The 21261-nt window shown below is 34.0% G+C and overlaps 1 protein-coding gene across 1 annotated transcript; it reads left to right on the top strand.

The window, feature by feature from the left end:
- Window positions 1-538: 538 nt before the first annotated feature.
- Window positions 539-3667, top strand: LOC131641527 (MOB kinase activator-like 1A). The gene is made up of 7 exons (XM_058911834.1): window positions 539-785; window positions 1623-1671; window positions 1793-1901; window positions 2265-2358; window positions 2775-2908; window positions 3001-3164; window positions 3250-3667. Exons 1-7 carry the CDS (start codon window positions 760-762, stop codon window positions 3316-3318), a joined length of 645 nt encoding a protein of 214 aa, XP_058767817.1. The 5' UTR covers window positions 539-759; the 3' UTR covers window positions 3319-3667.
- The last annotated feature ends 17594 nt before the right edge of the window (window positions 3668-21261 follow it).

Here is a 21261-nt window from a genome sequence, read left to right as displayed (position 1 = left end):
ATTTTTTGTGGATTAAAACCACCCTAAAACTTTCTTAAAAATAAAAGTACACATTTTCATTAATTATATGTAAGTTAAAATGTAAATCACCATTGAACTAATTGATAATTAATATTATTTATTTTTAAATAATAAAATCAAAAGAAAAAAAATATGTGACATTGTATAATAGTTTTACATTATCAATTAATCATCTTGATATTTTTAACTTAATTGTGTGATATGATTAATTGATAAATTTTTATTGGATGACAGTGTAAAATAGAGTGCACTAAATTTAACCTCTAAAATCAATTATTTTAAAAATGATATTTATAATATTATTATTTGATAAAAATAAAAATGATTATATTATGCGATTTGATTGAATTATATGTATAAATCAAATCTAATATTATATTCACATTGTATGTAAAAATAGAAATTCATGATTTTAAAAAAAGAATAAAAACTAAAAAAAGGAAAAGTTAGAAATTGATAAGAATGATCCGGGGGGGAGCCAGGTAAGCAAAGTGCAGGAGGTTGTGAAATGGAGTTTCTCTCTCTTACTGTTTTTAGAGAGAGAAAGAGACGGAGGCAATGACAGTCTGTCAGGTTAACAATCTTCCCTCTCTTTCTTCTTTCTCTCTTCTCTTCTATATATAAATAAACCTCTAATTTCATACATTCTCCTGTTTATTTTTATATTTATTTTTTCATTCATAAGAGGAGCCTCTGGATCCATCTTCTAGAATCGAAGACCCTTGAGATTTCGCCACCATGAGTCTCTTCGGTCTTGGAAGCAGGTTCCTTCTTCTTCTTCCCCTTTTCAATTCTTCCTTTTCATATATGATTCATTCATTTTCTATTTGTTTTTGTTCAATTCATGATTTACTTTGTGGCATATGGATTTGATTATGAGATTTAGGATTAGAAATTGAAATTGAATGGAAATATGAATTGGATTGATATGATTATCATTCAATTGATTTTGAATTTGATGATTTTTTCTTTTGTTGATTCTTTGATGTATTGGTAGGTTAAAAGTTGGATGATGATGATGAATATTATGGTGATAAAGTTTTTACTGTTCTATTGGTCTTTTTGATATTTTTATTTTGGTTTTGTGAAATAGGATATATTGGAAGGAACTTCATTGTTTAATGTTTGTAGACTATATTTGTTTCTGCTGTGAAAAAAATTGATTCTGATTCTGGTTAAAAGTGACTTAAAAATAAAGTGATTAATATTTGGATATATTCTTGCAAAAGTGAGTTGAACAATAAATTTCAATATTTAGACTCAAAAACTAAAAGTTCTAGGTTCAAGGAGAATCAGTTCTGAAAAGTTAAATCAATTCTACTATAGAGCAATCAAACATGTCAAAATCAATTTTACACAATCAATTCTAAGTGCTTCAACCGTGTAAAACTCCCTTTTAACATTAAACATTTCACAATTATGGTTGAATGAAATTTGACGCTATAAATTGCTCCTATCTGCAACTTTTTTGTTATGGAGAGATATATTCTTTGATTGTATTATTTGCTTCTTTCTTTCGGGCTATTAGTATGGTATACTTTTGTTTAGTTTCTGTTGATGAAGAGTTAGGCATAACCAAATTTGATGTTTGATTTATGCAGAAACCAAAAAACATTTCGTCCAAAAAAGAGCGCTCCCACTGGAAGTAAGGTTGGTCATTTTTGCTTCTTCTGCAGTGGTTTAGGGATTTTTGTCTACTTTATGTCTTTTGTGGTTCTTATTTGATTGTATGAGTAATGAGTTTTTTATTCGTTTTGTTTGTGAAATGTAGGGTGCTCAACTTCAAAAACACATTGATGCTACATTGGGTAGTGGGAACCTGAGGGAAGCTGTTAAACTCCCTCCTGGTGAAGATATCAATGAGTGGCTAGCTGTAAACAGTAAGTATCTTTAATCAATTCAGTTTCCGGCAATTAGTGCCGAAGTTTCCAACTATTCTGTCTATATAACCTATTGCCTTGTGTTCGATTTCTTAAGTCACTTATGATCAATGTTGGTAAATAGCGGCGCTAATCACTATAACGTAGTGGAATTTGAACGAATCACTGTTGTTGCGCAATCCGCTATTTAATACCAAATGTTGTTAAATAGTTACTATATCACTGTTGCATAGCAGAATTTGAACACACTGTTTTTTCGCGACTAACAATACCGCTTATAAGTTATAACTAGCATGTTACTTCCAAAGTGTATATAGTTTTTATCTCGGGGTCATTTATGGTTTTTGTTGATTTTATGCGCAGCTGTGGACTTCTTTAATCAAGTGAATATCATGTTTGGTACGTTGACTGAATTCTGCACGCCGAGTAACTGTCCTACAATGACTGCAGGACCAAAGTATGGTTTGATCCTTCAAAAAACACTTCTTATTTTAGTTTCATTGCGATGTTGGATCTATATTTATATCAGATTAGCTAATTCATATTCCCTTTTTGGCTTGTCTGCAATTTATGTACTTCAATTGGTTTAAGGAAGTTTGACTTCTTGTTATAGGAAATACCGATACTGATTTTAGCGAATAAGACATACCGATCTGATAAGTAAAACCTGCCTGCTAAAAGTTATTTCATGGTTTAGTTTCTGTTAAGATTTTCAAATTTTTTGATGAAGGTTGAGATTAAACTGGTTTCCCATTTTCTATGTCAATCTTTGTTTTTTAGTGTCCACTTGTCGTATATGGTTAAGCAGATAAGTTAAATCGTGATAAAAAAACGTTTATGTGCGACGAGTATTTAATGTAACATAATCTACAGGTACGAGTATCGATGGGCTGACGGCGTTACTATCAAAAAACCAATAGAGGTATCTGCTCCAAAGTATGTCGAGTATTTGATGGATTGGATTGAATCTCAACTAGATGATGAAACAATATTCCCTCAAAGATTAGGTATGTTTGACATTTCGACAAAGCTGGTGGGCCACATAATATCCTTGATTAATTTTTTTCTAACTATATATTTGTCGTCTTTCGTTTTGCAGGGGCTCCTTTTCCACCCAATTTCAGAGATGTTGTTAAGACAATATTTAAGCGATTATTCCGCGTATATGCTCATATTTATCACTCACATTTTCAGAAGATTGTTAGTTTGAAGGAAGAAGCTCACTTGAATACTTGCTTCAAGCATTTTGTTTTATTTACTTGGGTAAGATGCTACAAAGATAAAAAGTCACATGTCTTGGATTCAACTTAAGTTTATTATCTGAGATGCGGACTTTCTTTTGTTGTAGGAATTCCGGTTGATCGAAAAAGCGGAGCTAGCGCCTCTTGAGGACCTTGTTGATTCTATTATACAATGATAGTGTTTTTTATTTTCCTTCTCTTTCCTTCATTTTGGAGAGGTTAGACAATGGAAGGTTGGGTATACATTTTTTTTGTGGGCTTATTATCCTGCCCTTGTAATATAACTTGCTAAATGGAAAAACTTTAGCCACTTTTTCGTGTTTGTGTCTGCATTGTTGCTATGGTTGCTGAATATTCTTGTGCATCAAGCTAAACCTACTTGTGCAGCGAGCCAAATAGTCGATGCATTGACGATTTGTATTTCGTATCAATTTTTAAGGTGGCATTATTGTGATTTTCTGGGATGAACAAGCCAGCAATTGTAGCTTTTATTCAAATTCAGTTTACTTATTAGACAGTTATTCAGTTTCTGTGTAAATGAATCTGCTTTAAAAACTGCTAAATATGTTGATGAAAGACAAATATAGAGCTCTAGATCAAATAAAAGACTAATGGTATGTTTGGATTAGCGGTGGAAAAATAGTGGACGTGCATTTGGACTAGAAGCTACGGTGGGACAGTTCTCAAACGTGTTATTGGCTTTGCAAACGCGTATCCAAACATAAGCCAAGTGCATTATTTGGCTCTAGATCAAGCACAAGTCTGATAAAAAATAGAGCTAAGAAATTTTATTATAAAATAGAGCAAAGAAATTTTTTGTAAAATAGATCAAAACTGTATTTAGTATAGTAATATTAAGAAAATTTTAATACAAGGATTTGTTCAAAAGGCTCAATTTTTTTTTAATAAAGCACACTACAACAAATTGAGTTTTTGCATTACATCATTGAAAACGATTTTTCTATAAAGATACGGGTCTTTTTCTAGGTATTTAAAACATATTTTTGGAATAAATTTATCGATTATCTCAGGACTTGTCAAGACATTCATAAAAATGTATATTGTTGAGAAAGCAAACAATTATTGTATAATGTTGGAATTATAAAATATTGGAATTATAAATTTGTATTTAGGAGTCAATTCATGTACCTAGGAGTCTATGCCTAGAAAATTACATACATGTATCTAGGAACTAGCAACATCCTTGAAAATCTTATCTTGTATTTACTCTCTAGTGTGTATATAATCAAATTACTTGAGTGCATTAGGAACTCAAGCATTTTACCAAATATTCAATTCTCTACATGGTATCAAGAGCTCTCGATCTTGAGAGACTTGCTTCCGCATAAACCCTAGCCGTCTTCATTTCGGTAAATCCTAAGTCACCTTCATCGTGACAATTTTTCCGCCTTCATTGCAGCCTTGTTACCCTTCATTGCAATTTTTTTTTTCTGCCTTCATTGCAGCCTTGTTACCCTTCATTGCAGCCTTGTTACACTGTCCGAAACACCTCACTCAATCCCCTCTTTATTTCTTTCATCTGTCAACCCTTCATTGCTGTCTTGTAGGCCCCTCTTGAGGAATATTTCATCTTCTTGTTATTTTTATTTTTAGCTTGCTTCTAATGGCTAAAAAAATTTATGCTGATTACTCTTTATCATTCACCGAGGATGAGGTGAATCATTTAAAGGTTATACTTGACTCTGTCAGTAAGCCTTTTGGTAGTTGTTCTCGACCGACGACCGGCTTGAGCGTATGCTCTCAATCCTTTAGTGTTTGCGATAAAATCCCTAAGAATGCTTGGATTTTGGACTCTGGTGCCACCGACCATATGACATTCAATCCCAGTTGGATTTCATCTTACACCTCCTCTGAGAAGAACCGTTATGTTACGGGTCTAATGGTTCTTATGCTCGTATTGATGGCTCTGGGAGTGTTAACTTGCAACCTTCACTTCAATTACAGGATGTGCTACATGTTCCCACACTCTCTCACAACCTAATATCTGTTCGTAAACTCACCCGTGATCAGAACTGTAAAGTAATATTTTTCACTTCTTATTGTGTTTTTCAGGATCTTACCACGGGGAAGACAATTGGAGTTGCTAAGGAAAAGGGAGGGTTGTACTACCTATCTAATGAACCAAATTGTTCGAAGGTGTTGGATTCCTACTTGCAGACTGAGTCTTCGGTGTCCTCTTCTCATTCCGCCGCACAAATTTGGCTTCAGCACAAACGTCTTGGTCATCCACCATTCTCTTTAGTTAAGTCTATGTTTCCTTCTTTATTTTTACATCATTCAGTTGAGTCTTTTAAATGTGACGTTTGTGAGTTAGCTAAACATCATCGTGTCTCTTTTACTCCTAGTTCCAATAGAAGTGTTGAACCTTTTGATCTCATACATTCTGATGTATGGGGACCAGCACCTATTTCTAATATTTCGGGTGCTAAATGGTTTGTATCATTTATTGATGATTGTACTCGAGCAACTTGGATTTTCTTGATGAAGGATAAATCAGAAACACCGGAATTGTTTATTAGTTTTTTAAATATGGTACAAACACAATTTGGCAAGGGGATTAAAAGAATCCGCTCTGACAATGGCAAAGAGTATGCCAATCACATCCTTTCAAATTTTACCAGTCAACGGGGAATAGTTCATGAATTTACATGTGTCGACACCCCACAACAAAATGGTGTTGCAGAAAGAAAGAATCGTCATTTACTTGAAGTTGCTCGAGCCATTCTCTTCCAAATGGCAGTTCCCAATTCATATTGGGGAGAAGCCGTTTTGACAGCTGCCTACTTGATTAATCGAGTTCCATCTCGCATGTTAGGTAATGTCAGTCCTGTTCAGTTTATGACTTCACGGTTTCCTTCTGTTTCTATTTTGCAGAGTCTCGAGTCTCGAGTATTTGGTTGTGTTGCCTTTGTCCATATCCATAAACAACACCGAAGTAAGTTGGACCCCCGTGCAGCCAGATGCATCTTTGTTGGCTATCCCCCAAACAAGAGAGGATACAAATGCTATCATCCTCGTAGTCGTAAGTACTTTGTCTCTAAAGATGTCACGTTTCATGAGAATTTAGCCTACTTCTCTCGTCCTCAGCTTCAGGAGGAGAGCATTCAGAATGTAGAATCTGATTCCGAATTTTTAGTCCTACCAGAGTTGCCCATGACTCCTCTCATAAGTCCTATTACTGGTCCTACAATTGAGTCTCCCGAGTCGGCTGTGAATCCTGTGTCAAGTCCTATTACTGATCCTCCTATTATTGATCCTGCTTCTCCAAATACAGAATCTGAGTCGCCTGCTTCTATTTTTGTCCCTCCTTTGTCGTCTGTTTTGCAGGAACCATCATCTTCTATACCAACAAAAACTAAGGCTGGTGAGCCAACCTTGGTGTATCAAAGAAGAAGTAAGCCCGACCTGCTCCAAACACAACTCCAATTGCCAGAACCGGAGGTAAGTGTTGAAACTCATAATCCTATTAGTGATTCCCATAGCTCTGACACTTGCGACACTAATACAGATGATTTGCCTATTGCTTTAAGGAAAGGGAAAAGGTCATGTGCCAAATACCCTATATCTCAATTTGTCTCCACTAAAAATCTTTCCTTGCAGCATCAAAGTTTTATTTCTGCAGTTGACTCTATGGTCATCCCATCATCTGTTCAAGAGGCATTGAAAGATAGAAATTGGGTCCAAGCCATGGATGAGGAAATGAAAGCTCTTGAAAAAAATGGAACTTGGGAGATTGTTGATAGACGGGAAGGCAAGAAACCCGTTGGTTGCAGGTGGATCTATACAGTCAAACACAAATCAGATGGTACTCTTGATCGTTACAAAGCCAGACTAGTAGCAAAAGGATACACACAAACATATGGCATAGATTATGAGGAAACCTTTGCTCCAGTTGCGAAAATGAACACTGTTCGAATCTTATTATCTCTTGCTGCTCACTATGGATGGGAATTACAACAATTTGATGTCAAAAATGCATTCTTGCATGGAAACTTAGAAGAAGAGGTGTACATGGAAATCCCGCCGGGATTTGGCCCTTCATGTGGATCCAACAAGGTGTGTCGATTGAGGAAAGCCTTATATGGGCTAAAACAATCTCCTAGAGCATGGTTTGGAAGATTCACAAAAGCAATGGTGTACTTAGGCTACAAGCAGAGTCAAGGAGATCACACTCTTTTCTTTAAGCACTCGCATGAAGGAAAACTGACTATCCTTCTTGTTTATGTTGATGATATTATTATTACAGGAGATGATCAGGCAGAGAAACAATTGCTAAAGGAAAAACTATCGGCAGAATTCGAGATGAAGGACCTTGGACAACTCAAGTATTTTTTGGGAATTGAGGTTGCTTACTCAAACCAAGGCATTTTCATATCTCAAAGGAAGTATATACTCGATCTCTTGCAGGAAACTGGGAAACTAGGATGCAAACCTTCAAATGTTCCCATAGAGCAAAACCACAAGTTGAGCCTTGAAGAAGAAAGTGCCAAAGTTGACAGAGTCCAATATCAGAGGTTGGTAGGGAAGTTGATTTACTTGGCACACACTAGGCCTGACTTGGCTTATGCAGTCAGTGTAGTGAGTCAATTTATGCATGACCCAAGAATGCGACACTTACAATCTGTTGATCGCATCTTGCAATACCTCAAGGCTACTCCAGGAAGAGGACTATTGTTCAAAAGAGGTGGAAGTTTAACTATAGAAGCCTACACCGATGCTGACTATGCAGGATCAATTAGTGATAGAAGATCCACTTCGGGTTTTTGCACCCTCTTGTGTGGGAACCTTGTCACATGGAGAAGTAAGAAACAAAATGTAGTGGCTCGATCAAGCGCTGAGGCAGAATTTCGAGCTTTGGCTCAAGGAATTTGTGAGTTACTTTGGATGAGGATCATTCTAAATGATCTGAAAATACAATGTGAAGGGCCTATGAAGTTGTTCTGTGACAACAAGTCAACAATCAGTATTGCTCATAATCCTGTTCAGCATGACAGGACCAAACACATTGAGATTGACCGTCATTTCATCAAGGAAAAACTAGACAGTGGTTTAATAGCTACATCCTACATTCCTTCTAAGCATCAACTAGCAGATGTGTTAACAAAAGGCTTGCCACCTGATCGTTTCAATCAATTGACTTGCAAGCTGGGAATGATTGATATCCATTCACCAGCTTGAGGGGGAGTGTTGGAATTATAAAATATTGGAATTATAAATTTGTATTTAGGAGTCAATTCATGTACCTAGGAGTCTATGCCTAGAAAATTACATACATGTATCTAGGAACTAGCAACATCCTTGAAAATCTTATCTTGTATTTACTCTCTAGTGTGTATATAATCAAATTACTTGAGTGCATTAGGAACTCAAGCATTTTACCAAATATTCAATTCTCTACATATAATATTATGCTATTTTAATTAAAATTTGTAAATCTCTTTTTCTAGGTATTTAAAACATATTTTTGGAATAAAAATTTATCGATTATCTCAGGACTTGTCAAGACATTCATAAAAATGTATACTGTTGAGAAAGCAAACAATTATTGTATAATATTATGCTATTTTAATTAAAATTTGTAAATCTTAATATAATTTCAAACGAAAAAATTGGCTAGGGTCTGTTTGATAAAAATAGTGGTTGACTGATTAGTTGCTAGCTTATAGTTTATGGCTAGGCATGGCAACGGGGCGGGTCGGGGACAGTTTTTACCTCCCCCAAACCCAAACCCGAATCCCCAATCAATCCCCGTTACCCGCCCCAAACCCAAACGGGGATGGGGAATTAAAACCCAAACCCGTCCTTAACGGGTTCGGGTATCCCCGCCCCGCCACCATGTATTTCGTAAAGTCAATTTTTTTAATGAAAATATTTACTTTTTCAAAAATCAAATTACATTATAAATAATAAAATAAAACAATCTCAAAAAATTTCATACATATATTTCAAATATTTAAAATAATAAATATAAATAATAATGTACATATTGAAATAAACGGGGCGGGTTCGGGGTGGGTACTAGTGTCCCCATTACCCGACCCATCCCCATGTTTTCTAATCGGGGAAAACCCAAACCCGAACCCAAACCCAGTCAAAGCGGGTTTTCCCCATCAACTTCGGGGCGGGTTCGGGTAGGTACCCGTGGGTCTGGGTTTTATTGCCATGTCTATTTATGGCTGATGACTGATAGCTTATAATTTATAGCTGATGGTTGAGACTAATAGCTGATAAGCTATTTGAAGTGTTTGGTAAAATTAGCAGTTCAACTAACTTATAAATGTAAAATGACATAAAAGTTATTCAATATATGATTATTTTATTTTAAATAAAAATAAATTATAAAGTATAAAAATGGGTTTTTGTTAAAATAATAAAGATAAAAAAGGAAGAAAAAAATGATAAGTTATAAGCTATAAGCTAAAACACTATTTGAAATAGCGTCAGAAAAATAAGCTATAAGCTCATGATGACAACACTGTTATCAAACGGGTCTAAATTGTAATTTGAGCTTATAAGCTATAAGTCATAAACTATAAACTCAAAAATTTGTCTTACAACCAGACTCCTAGTATTAAAAATAAATAATTGATTTGTCGGCAAATACTGATTCAAGTTATAGAAGTTGATATTTCGATATTTCTAGCGATTGTTACCACTTCTTCTCCCTAAAAAGATTAACTAACTACATCCCAATTTTATTAGCAAGACCTAACATTGACATATTTTTCATTTTGCAACACTTCCTCTTGGTATAAATAAATAAACGGCTTCTCTAATTCCCTAACAATTTGATTTTTATTATTGAATTATCTATTTATAATAATAAATCGTTTCTTTGTTATAATGTTTGTCTTTTCAAAATAATAAAGTTTCTAGAATAATTAGTCTGTTTAATGAAATATTGAGTGTGACTTAATCATGAGATTTCACTAACCATAAAGACATCATTCTTAAAGTATTTGTAGTCGAGTTTTACTGTAAAGTGGAATAACATTAAAATGTTGAGTCTATTATGTGGATAGATTGGTGATCACATCTCATAAATCATGGATAAATAGTTATCAAGTCTTCACATAGGTATGTATATTTGGAGTAATATATACATTGGATCGACATGTTATGAGAATATTACATAAAATGCCATGTAAGTGTCATAAGTTATTCTCATGGTGATAATGGTGTATATCACACTTCTACTTGAAATCACTATGGATCTGAGATGTGGATCCGAATATTTTATTTTCGATCAAACAGTATTTGTAATAGGATAATCATAAAGATGGTTGATGGGTACTCTACAAATCATGTTGAAGGACATGAGTGGCCTAGATGAAATTTTATCATCCTACGTAACGGGATAAATGTCTAAGAGTTCAATATTGAACTCAATATTGAACTGGACAAGGGTGACACAGTTTATGCCTTATGCCCAATATAGACATAAAGGAAAAGGATGATTATACACATAAATATTATCACATAAAATTTTTGTCATATCACTTGACATTTTCGTTACTTGATTAGCACTGGTGCGTTGTTAGATATCACTTACTGTTTATTATATTAAGTGGCTGAATTAGTTTAATTGTTAATGTTATGAGAACCTACATGGTCACACACATTAAAACAATTTGATGAGATATAAAATGAATTAGTGGAGCTTGTTTGGTTGTACGGTCTTGGAATGCACTAGTGTTAATAAGATAAACGCAGTACACTATAAGGTAAATATGCTTAAGTGTAATATGGAACACCTTAAGTAGTGCACTTAAGTGGGCTTGTTGTGATTGCATCTATCACAAGCGGTTTTATAGATAAAAAATTTGTGCAAAGTTTTCTCACTTGATGAAATCAGGTTTGTGAAACCCCAACTGTATTTTCCCTCTTTCTCAAAGTCATCATTCGTAATAGTTAGCATTGAAATTGAAGGCTCTCTGTTCACGTGGGATGAGTAGTGTCATTGTTGTTTAGTGCTCGTGTTCGTTCTTTCGATTTTGCATCAATAGTTAATCACCATAAGAGGTATTCAATTTATCACTGATCATGATCATTCGTAAGGATCAATTTATGGAACAGTTTTATTTTTCAATGTATTTTATATAGTGATTTCCCTTAAGTGGTATTGGAGCCACTTGTGAAACCATGTATCTGATATGTGTATATTTTATGTGCTTTTATGTCTTAACTCGATTAAAACATAAATAATAAATTAAATATTAGCATTGTGTGTTTTTATAATTTGGTTGTTCGATGTGCTTCAGAATCTGACGTTTGTATGGTGAAACAATGATACTTCAATCATCCATAAGTGATACAAATATGATAGATCCGTTTATATATGATACAATTAATTTTGGTGCGACATTATTGTATTTGATTGATACATTGTTTTGTTTATACCAGTCGATTAATGTAATGATTATTATTCATTTAAATTATCAATGTGCATTTTGCTTCAAACTTCGATATTTGCATGGTGAAGCAATGTCATTTTAACTAGTCGTATTTAATAACTGGGCATTATTTTTTTACCGATGTGAACGTATTGCATTAGGGTTTATGACGGTGCAAAATTTTAGATTTCATGAGTTAATTGTTGTATTTTCAAAATGTCTAACCTGATCGGTCAAAGCACAAATAATTCTTTCATTCACCTGATCTAGAATTGTACATTTAACATTTTAAGAAATTCAGATATCACTCCATACCATGAAAAGTATAACAAATTGGCATATAGTTCTTATCTAGAGGAGTTTATCATAACAATATAAGCATCCATTATTCTTTTTAATATCAAACTATCTTTGAACATTTTCCATCTTTACCCTTTATTTGTTTGATCCCTACTGCAAGTTTAAGTCAAATTCTGACATTCTTTGTGATGTTGATACCTGCAAAGTAATGCGTATGAAGTAGGAAACACCTTCACAACCAAATTTATTAATATGGTATCACGGTCGCTGTCAATGACCTTCAATGTGTTTTGTCCGACATACTTCTAAAGGTCAAGTAATATTGTCATCCTTTTTGCTTTTGAAAAATGCAAACCTAACAAAATAAGTCTTTTCGATAGAGGTAACACCAACACTTTTTAATAGTGGAAGCTTGTAATTGTTGGTCTTATATGTTGCTTCAATAATGAGTACAGTGAGAAATGTGTTGAACAACTTTATAGAATTAGAACGAGTCCAAAATACATCTCAAATGATTTATCCATCCCCGCACACTCGGTACCTAGATACTTAATGGTTATCATCTAGAACTTTCAACAATTGTTGTCTTTCAGTTCTACCCCCTCTTATCGCCTTGCTGTTTCGGACATGAACATTGTATATTTGCTTGATATTTGAGATATTTTCGAGTTTACGTTTCAAAGTTGCAATTATGTTTTTGGGCTGAACCATGTTCAATTTCAAGTTAGAAACTATTTCGTTCTCTTTGGGCATAAAGCGACATGCAATGAGATGTTCGAATAACTTGTCACACATGTCATGATTATGTGTACCACACACCTTAATGTCATAAATGCAAGAATTCTATATTAACCATTATCAGACGCACCTTAAATATCCCTTTATTATTTTTTAAAATATATCCACACACCTTAAAAGGACACTCACATTTCCTCAAACCCGTGTTATCTCACTTCAACTTCAGGAGAGGAGTTGTGTACTTGCCATTTTTTTCGCATCTCAATGTCACAAATGCAAGACTTCTATATTAACCATTATCCGACGTCCTGATTACAATGACAAATCCCAATTTGGTTATCTCCTTGCGGGTCCATTGGAGCATGTGATCACGGACATAAAACTCATGTCCAATTGTAAATTAGTTGCCAACATCTACCTTGACATTAACAAGTTTGGCATTCATAAACACAACGGGTTTGGGGAAAACATCAGAGTGCACTATATCCAAGGCTAATCATAACATAAAATATTCAAAAAAAAATAGACAAATTTGAATTCTAGACTAATCCGGAAATACACTTTTGTACCCATTCGCCTAGAATCCGAAAATGTATTTCCGGATGTAAAGTTCACTTCTTCGGCTCAAAAACCAGATTAATGTAAGCAATGTGGAAGGAAATACATGAACTTTATCTTAAATTCTAGTTTTTTTCCTCCTTTTGATGTGATAAAACACAAGAATGTTATTTTGGAGCGCAAAGTTTAATTGACAATGGAATGATGCTTTTTAAGGGTTTTGAAAGAAAAATGGTCTTTGATCGTGAGGAAGAACATGTAAGGTCTTATTTTATTAAGTTTCCCGCTTGACAATTATGAAAATTTATTTTCGAAATTGTCACTGACATGCAAAGGCGGTCTTTTTTAAAATTTTCGCTTCACATTTTTGGAAGTATACATTTGAATTTGTCACTAAGTTGTTACATTAGTAAAATCCTTGATGTTGTGGGTCAGGAGATATATTTTCGAACTAAATTTTGGAGAAAAATATGGGGTGTGTCTCACCTACGACGTGTTTTGGTGTGAAAATGGTGCATCCAAAAAAACACTTCCGTATTCACAAGGACTTTTTCGAGTTTCCATAATGTCTTTCTCAACCACAAGAATGGGAGAAGGTGAGAAACTATCCCCAATAAGGGTGTTCATTGGTTCGAGAAAATATGAACCAAACCAAAATATGAACCAAACCATAGTGTTTGGATTGAACATATTTTCAATTTGGGCAAGAACCGAACCAAACTAATTAAATATGATGACAATTGATTCGAGCATCAAATTTTTCAATTTTTTACCCGCAAACTTGTCTACCCCGAACCAACCATAAGTAATTGTCCTGAAAATTACTACCAAACATTCAAACTCAAGAAAAAAAGTGAAATGCCGTCTGTGGATAAATTATGCTATTTTAATTTGTTATTAGAAAATTGGTAGTGTATTATGCTAACCGAGCATAGAGTTATGAAACAGACTCATGATCATACTCAAGTGACTAATTATAGATTCAAAAGTTTTAATCTTAGAAGTTTTTCTTGTTAGATATTTTTGAATCTATTATGAAAAATTGCTAGTCTAGTATTTATAATATAATTGAACACTATTAAAATTATATATTTTTTATATTATTATGAAAAATTCATTTCATAAATAAGTTTTTTTTTTTCAAATATCTTTGTAATTTTTTAATCTACCCCATCAATCCAACCCAAACCAACATGTTGTTTGATGGTTCAGTTTGGTTTGATCTTTATCGCGAAAATTTGAAAATCCAATCCAAATTAATCAATATATATAATTTCAATCGGTTTAAATAAACTGACCCACGAACACCCCCAATCCCAAAATTTTCCTCCATAATAACATCAATCCATTTTAAACACATCCCTTAAGACACATTCTCAATCACCAAATTATGTGCAATCTGTTATAATAATAATTACTATTTTGAAATATATTGTGATTCGTGAATATCTTTTATCTACAAAATTGTCAACTTAGCATAGTAACTTAAACTATTACATCTACAATCAGAATGATATAAATAGCATACTATGGGTTCATGTAAGAACACAACAATTATCCAAGTGAAATAAATTACTCCCACACTCTCTTTTACATCTCTATTTTTATAGTTTGATCATAATATTCGGTTTTTCTTAACACGTTATCACCATGAACGTTTCTATTAGAAGTGTTTACTACACTAGGTATATATTCTATATTTATCTCTTTAATCTTTTTATAATTTTTATTTTTCACCGATTATAGAAAACTGACAACTAGTCAAGTGATTTATAACTAAAGTGACTATTATCGTTATTACTTTACTCGTTGTTATAGAAAACTAGCAACTTGTCAAGTGCTCTACAATAAGTCTGATTTTTTTTTTTATTATAAATTTTGTGTGGAGGTATAAAACCCCATCTGCAATTACTAACATTTATATTTATGCAATTGCTAACTTTTATATTCAGTGGAGGTTTAAAAACCACCATATGCTGTTACTAACTTTTATATTTTAGTGGATGTTTATAACCCCATTTGCAGTTACTAACTTTTATATTTAATGGAAGTTTGAGACTCCTAATACAAATACTAACTTTTATATTTTAGTGGAGGTCTATACCCCATTTGCATGTATTAACTTTTATATTAAATGGAAGTCTGGGACTCCATATGCAAATATTCTTTTATATTCAGTGGAGGTCTAAAATCTCATATGTATATACTAATTTTTATCATATGTGTTCATTTACCTTATATGTTATAGATTATAGTTATCTCTAACACTTATAACTACTATATGATATTTAACACACTTAAAATTTGGCTAGATATTTTTTTATCACACTTAACTTTTTTTTCTTTTTCTTTTTTCTCCCCAACGGTAATATAACGACCATTTTTTTCAAAATTACCTTTATAAATACTTCTACTTCTTTCGTAACTTTCACACCATTCTCAAAATATTTACCTATATTTTTTTTCCAAATGGCTAAATTTCTTATTTTGTTCTTCACTCTACTTGTAATTATGTTGTTTGTTATCGGTATTATCAAGCGTGAAGAATTAGGTAATTATTTTGTAGCTTTAATGAAATTATTGTTTTACCATTACTAATCTTAGCTTGGGTTGTTAGTAAAGGTTTTTGAATAATATGTAGTCATAAATTTTGTAATTGAATAAATTGATATTTCTTTTAGTTTTTAAATATTGATTATGTTCATCTGAATTATAGATATAATCATGTCAAATCTTAAGCATTAATTCAAAATTCTAAGCATAAGTGGGGACAACTTCATAATCTGGAACAATAATTTAATAGAGTATCTTACGTGTAAGGGACTTAACAAAATCCTTGAAAGAGACAATTATGGAAAATCGACAGATGACCCAGATGAAATGGAAAAGAGAAAGTCAAAAGTAAACAGAATAATCAAGCATTATCTTGATGATAGATTGCAAACAGAATATTCAAATGCTAAAGATCCCGAGATTTTGGGGGACAACATTAAAGCAAGATTTGTCCATCAAAAGAAAGTCATGTTACCTTCATTAATGGATCAGTGGAACAAGTTAAGATTCTAAGATTATAAAACTGTCATTGCATATAATTCTGCTATGCACCAGATTATATCACAACTAGAATTTTGTGGCAAAATTATAACTGAAAAAGAAAAGTTGGAAAAAACTTTTTCGACTTTCCATGCATCCCAAGTATTATGCAACAACAATATAGAATGAGCGAATACACTGAGTATTCTGATTTAGTTGCAGCCCTTCTAGTGGCAAAACAAAATAACGAGTTCCTTATAAAAAACCACCAGGAACGACCCACAAGAATAATGCCATATCCTGAAACTAATGCCATGAACTTTAATCGTGGGCGTGGTGGCTTTAATCGTCTTAAGAGACGTGGTGGTCATGTTCATTTTGATGGTAATAATGGTCATGCTCATTTTGATGGTCACAATCAAGGAGGATGTCATAGTCGAAAATTTTTCTACGGCCGAAACCATTTTCGTTGTAGAAGACGTGGACTAGGTCATGTGAATAATTATAGATCCCCCGGATATGACCAAAATAATTGGAATCGCAAAGTAAAGGGTAAGTATATCCAAGAAGGTCCCTCAAGGAATTATGAGGATATATGCTACAAACGCGGAAAGAAAGGCCACTAGTATAAGGTGTGTAGAACACCAGAACATTTATGTAAAAGACAAATGACATATGTTAAAGAAAGGGGAAAAAAGTGAATTTTAATGAGATTGAACCCAGAAATGATAATACCTATTTTGAGACTGCTGACTTTGTTGGAGGTGAAATAGATTAAGTAACTATTTAAAAATAAGTATTTGAATAATGTTTGGTGTGCTTTTTTTATATTTGAAATATGTATCAATGTTGAAAGTATATTGGAGTACTTTTTAATTATCGTTTCCACATGGATTGATGAGATATTACCGTCATTCTACAGTTTACAGTATCGTGAGCTAGAGTTTACTTTGGGTTTTATTTTGTCAAAGTTCATTCACAAGTTTTTAGTAGCAAAGAGTAAATAAAGGAAAGTTTTAAGGTTTTAAAAAATGTATCAAGACTTGATTTCATCAACCTAATTTGTATGTCTTCCAATAATCATGCATATCAACTCATTATCAACAATATTATCACGTATCGTTCGTCTATATTGTCCGTGTCCGAAACGGTATAGCAAGTTTTACTGTGTTGTTCAACCAACGATTTCTCAACCGATCAAACAACACAAATAACATTTATAAACCGATACAAAGTGAATAACAAACACTAAATCCATATCTAGACTTATTCTTTGATAGATGATAAATTTAGGTCAAGATATAAAAGTTGTATTTCACAAACATTTAAACCATAGAAATCCAAGATAAAGCAAACGATATCATCTATCTTGATTAATAACTTGTTCATACACAATGATCAAAAGAAAAACATACAAAATAAAGGAAGATTACATCTTCTCTCCAAGCTCTAAGTTCCTAATCAAAATGGCATAGCCTGAAATAAAATTGTGAATACAAGATTACACTCAAAGATGTTTTTGATTCATGGCAAATTCAAATAAGCATTCAAACAACAAGACGGAAGCAGAAAACTCAAAGAAAAGCAAGCATTGATCACTCATGATAGAATAGGTTGAATCAACACAAGCAAAACAAGAAGAATGCAGAAAAGCAGCAGTTAGGTCGACCTACCATCAACCCAGGTCGACCTAAAATGGAGAAAAATTCATATACTCCTGCTAGGTCGACTCACACATCATTTAGGTCGACCTAAATTGATGAATTTTACATACCAGCCTGTTAGGTCGACCTACACAACAACTAGGTCGACCTAATCTGAGAAAATGTTCCCAGAACGCATCAGAAGAGGATTCTGGTCGACCTACTCCTTCAACAGGTCGACCTAACTGGGAGCAAACTTCAGCAAGCACTGCTAGGTCGACCTAACCCCTACAAGAGGTCGACCTAACTGATCAAGAAAGTCCAAAAATCAGTTTTTCTTGGTTCCAACTGTTATGCAATCATATATATTGTGCAAGGGTAATTATTCAAGGTAACACCAACGACTGAAAGATACACAAACGCTTCTCATCTTCGTTCTTCATCATCTCCAACACAATTACACATAATCATTCTTGCGTTGCGGGTTAGTGATGAGTTCGATAACGTCCATGGAACGGAATTGAAGATTCCTAGTGGGTGAAGGTTTGTGGGGTTTGTTGGTGAATAAAATCTGCGGGTTTTGTCCTCCACGACGGGTGGTTCTTGGGGGTTTTTATCAAGAGGCGTTCATTGAGGATTCGGCTGAGTGTAACGATTGAGGAACGGGGAGTTCAAGGAATCAAGACACTGCAGAAGGGAATCAAAGTGAAGCTCTTGGATAACCTTGATCTTGCTCAAGATTAAGGGGGAAGAAGATTCAAAGGATCGACATAATTGGTTTATCGTTTATCGCTTTGTTATCTTCTTTGTATATACTACTTTCAACATTAATGAAAGATTACCCAATTTCAATTTGGAATTGGGGGCAGACGTAGTCGTAGCGAGGACGATCGACAAACTGCCTAAATAAATATCGTGTTCTTGTCGCTTTTACCTTTTCATTTACTTTCTGTTCATATTTGGTTATAATAGCAAATTGATCAACGATTCGAGTGTTAAGATTGTGAATTAAGTACTTACATAAACATCACAATCCACCACACATTGAATTACCTTCAATTTGATCATTATCACCAAGTGTTTGTATATTTGTTTCTATCACTATTACTGCATTGCAAACATTGTCCATCATACAAAAAGTTAATCTGATTTTCAATAAGAGAAACGCCTTGATTCTGCAACATATACTCTCATCATTCAACTCAAGTCTTTGACTGGTTTTTTAAAACACATATATAATCTTTTCGATAGTGGTTCGGAATAGACGCGAGTCGATTCAGAAACACTTCCGCTGAAAAGTCGTTTAAATCCGTAAAACTGTGTACGATCTATTCACCCCCCCCCCCTCTAGATCCTAAGGCCAGCGTCTAACAAGTGGCATCAAGAGCTCTGGTTTATTCCGTGCTACGTGAAACACTTATTGGAAAGATGGCTTCCGGACCTAAAGGGGCTCATAATAGAGCTCCAGTTTTCAACGGTGAAAACTATGGCTATTGGAAGGATTGTATGTGTGTCCATATCAATGCAATTGATAGGAACATCTGGACAGCTATTGTCAATGGTCCCTTTCAGATCACCATGACAAATGCAGCTGGTGCAGTTGTTCCAAAACCAGAAAATACTTGGGATGCTGAAGATGAAAAGAGATATGCATACGATTGGAAAGCGAGAAACATTCTAATCTCAGCTCTAGGAGTTGATGAATACTATCGCGTTTCCCATTGTAGATCAGCTAAAGCTATGTGGGACACATTGCAAGTTGCCCACGAGGGAACGGATGATGTCAAACTAGCTAGGATCAATACGTTAACTCAAAAGTTCGAACTCTTCCACATGGAAGATGGTGAATCCATCGAAAACATGCAGAAGAGATTCGTTCATCTGAAAAATCGGTTAAATTCTCTTGATAGACCTGTTTCCAATGCAGTTGCTACTAACAAAATCTTAAGATGTTTGAACAGGGAATGGCAACCCAAAGTTACAGCAATAAAGGAAGCAAATGATCTAAACACTCTAGACATCACAACTCTATTTGGTAAACTAGAGGAACATGAACAACACCTTAAATGCCTTGACATGCATGAGAAAAGGACAAAGAAAGAAAAGAACATGGAGAAAGAGGTAGAGAAGAAGTCAATAGCTCTAAAAGCTTCGAGCTCCAAGACCTCAAAACGAGAGCCAAAGGATAGTGACACAAGTGATGACGAAGACTCCGATGATGAGGAAATGGGACTGTTTGTGCGAAGATACAACAAATATCTAAAGAAAAATGGAGCAAAACATTCTAACAAAGGCTTGATCAACTATAGAAAGCAATCAAACATGTTCAAACAAGATGACGACAACAAGGGAAAAATCAAAGGTCTTTGCTTCAATTGTGGGAAAGCCGGTCACTACAAACCGGATTGTCCATACCTTAAGAAAGAAAAGGAGAAGAACCAAAGCAAAGGTCATAACAAATCTAAAAGAGCCTACATAGCATGGGAAAGTGATTCATCTAGTGAAAGCTCATCAAGCGATGAAGAAGAATCAGCAAATCTTTGTTTCATGGCTCATCAAAACAAGAAAAAGAAAGCTGTAAGTCATCTTAAACCTGAACTCGTAGATAAGGTATCTCATTCTCAACTAAAACTTGCTTTTGAAGAATTACATAGAGATGCAATTAAAGCTTTCAAACTTTTGGCTTCAAATAAGAAAATATTTTCATATCTTGAATCAAAAGTTGAGAAGACCGAAAAGGATATGGAAGCTTTAAAACAATCTATGCTAGACATTCAAAAGGACAAAGTTGAAAGAGATCCTACATCATGGTTTGGTTGTGAGACATGTCACATTTGGCAAAAAGAAGTAAGAGATCTAAAAGCCAAGTTAGACAAGGCTCTACAACCAAAAGTGACTTTTTCGGTTGATCCAAATAAGTTCAAAAGATCGTATACTCCTTTATATAGTAAATACACTTTTGTACCAAAAGTATCAACTAGCAAAACTTCATATTCTCATCATATTACCTGTCATTATTGTTGCAAAAAGGGACATACCATTGAAAAATGCAAATTTAGGAGAATTTTAGTTCCTAAAGGAGTATTTCAATGGTTGCCTAAGTGCAACAAATTGTGTACTCACTACCTAGGACCCAATGAAGATTGGGGACCTTCCACTCTAATTTAATTTTGCAGGAAAAGTGTCTTGACATCGCCGAAAGGTGGTGGTTCCTTGACAGCTGGTGCTCAAGACACATAAAGAAAGACATACCTCTCTTGGTATGTCATCTATAAAGACAGATTGAAGAACCATACTTGGCAGAGGAATGTAGGTGACCTGGCCATCACAAATGTATGAGATACATCACAAATACAGTTATCCCGAAAAACACATAGGACGCATTACTTGATGTGAAAATTAGCAAGTTGCATTGCAGAGAGAATTTAAACCT

This window comes from Vicia villosa, unplaced genomic scaffold (assembly GCF_029867415.1).
Source record: "Vicia villosa cultivar HV-30 ecotype Madison, WI unplaced genomic scaffold, Vvil1.0 ctg.003806F_1_1, whole genome shotgun sequence".
In the NCBI taxonomy this organism is placed as follows: domain Eukaryota; kingdom Viridiplantae; phylum Streptophyta; class Magnoliopsida; order Fabales; family Fabaceae; genus Vicia; species Vicia villosa.
The sequence above is the reverse complement of the archived record's forward strand: the minus strand, read 5'-3'. Positions and strand labels throughout refer to the sequence as shown.

Bases quoted from the DNA above. Each gene is read 5' to 3' on its own strand.
- LOC131641527 (XM_058911834.1), top strand. From the start codon at position 760: ATGAGTCTCTTCGGTCTTGGAAGCAG. The intron at 786-1,622 runs GTTCCTTCTTCT...TGATTTATGCAG, and splicing joins CTCTTCGGTCTTGGAAGCAG to AAACCAAAAAACATTTCGTC. The intron at 1,672-1,792 runs GTTGGTCATTTT...TGTGAAATGTAG, and splicing joins GCGCTCCCACTGGAAGTAAG to GGTGCTCAACTTCAAAAACA.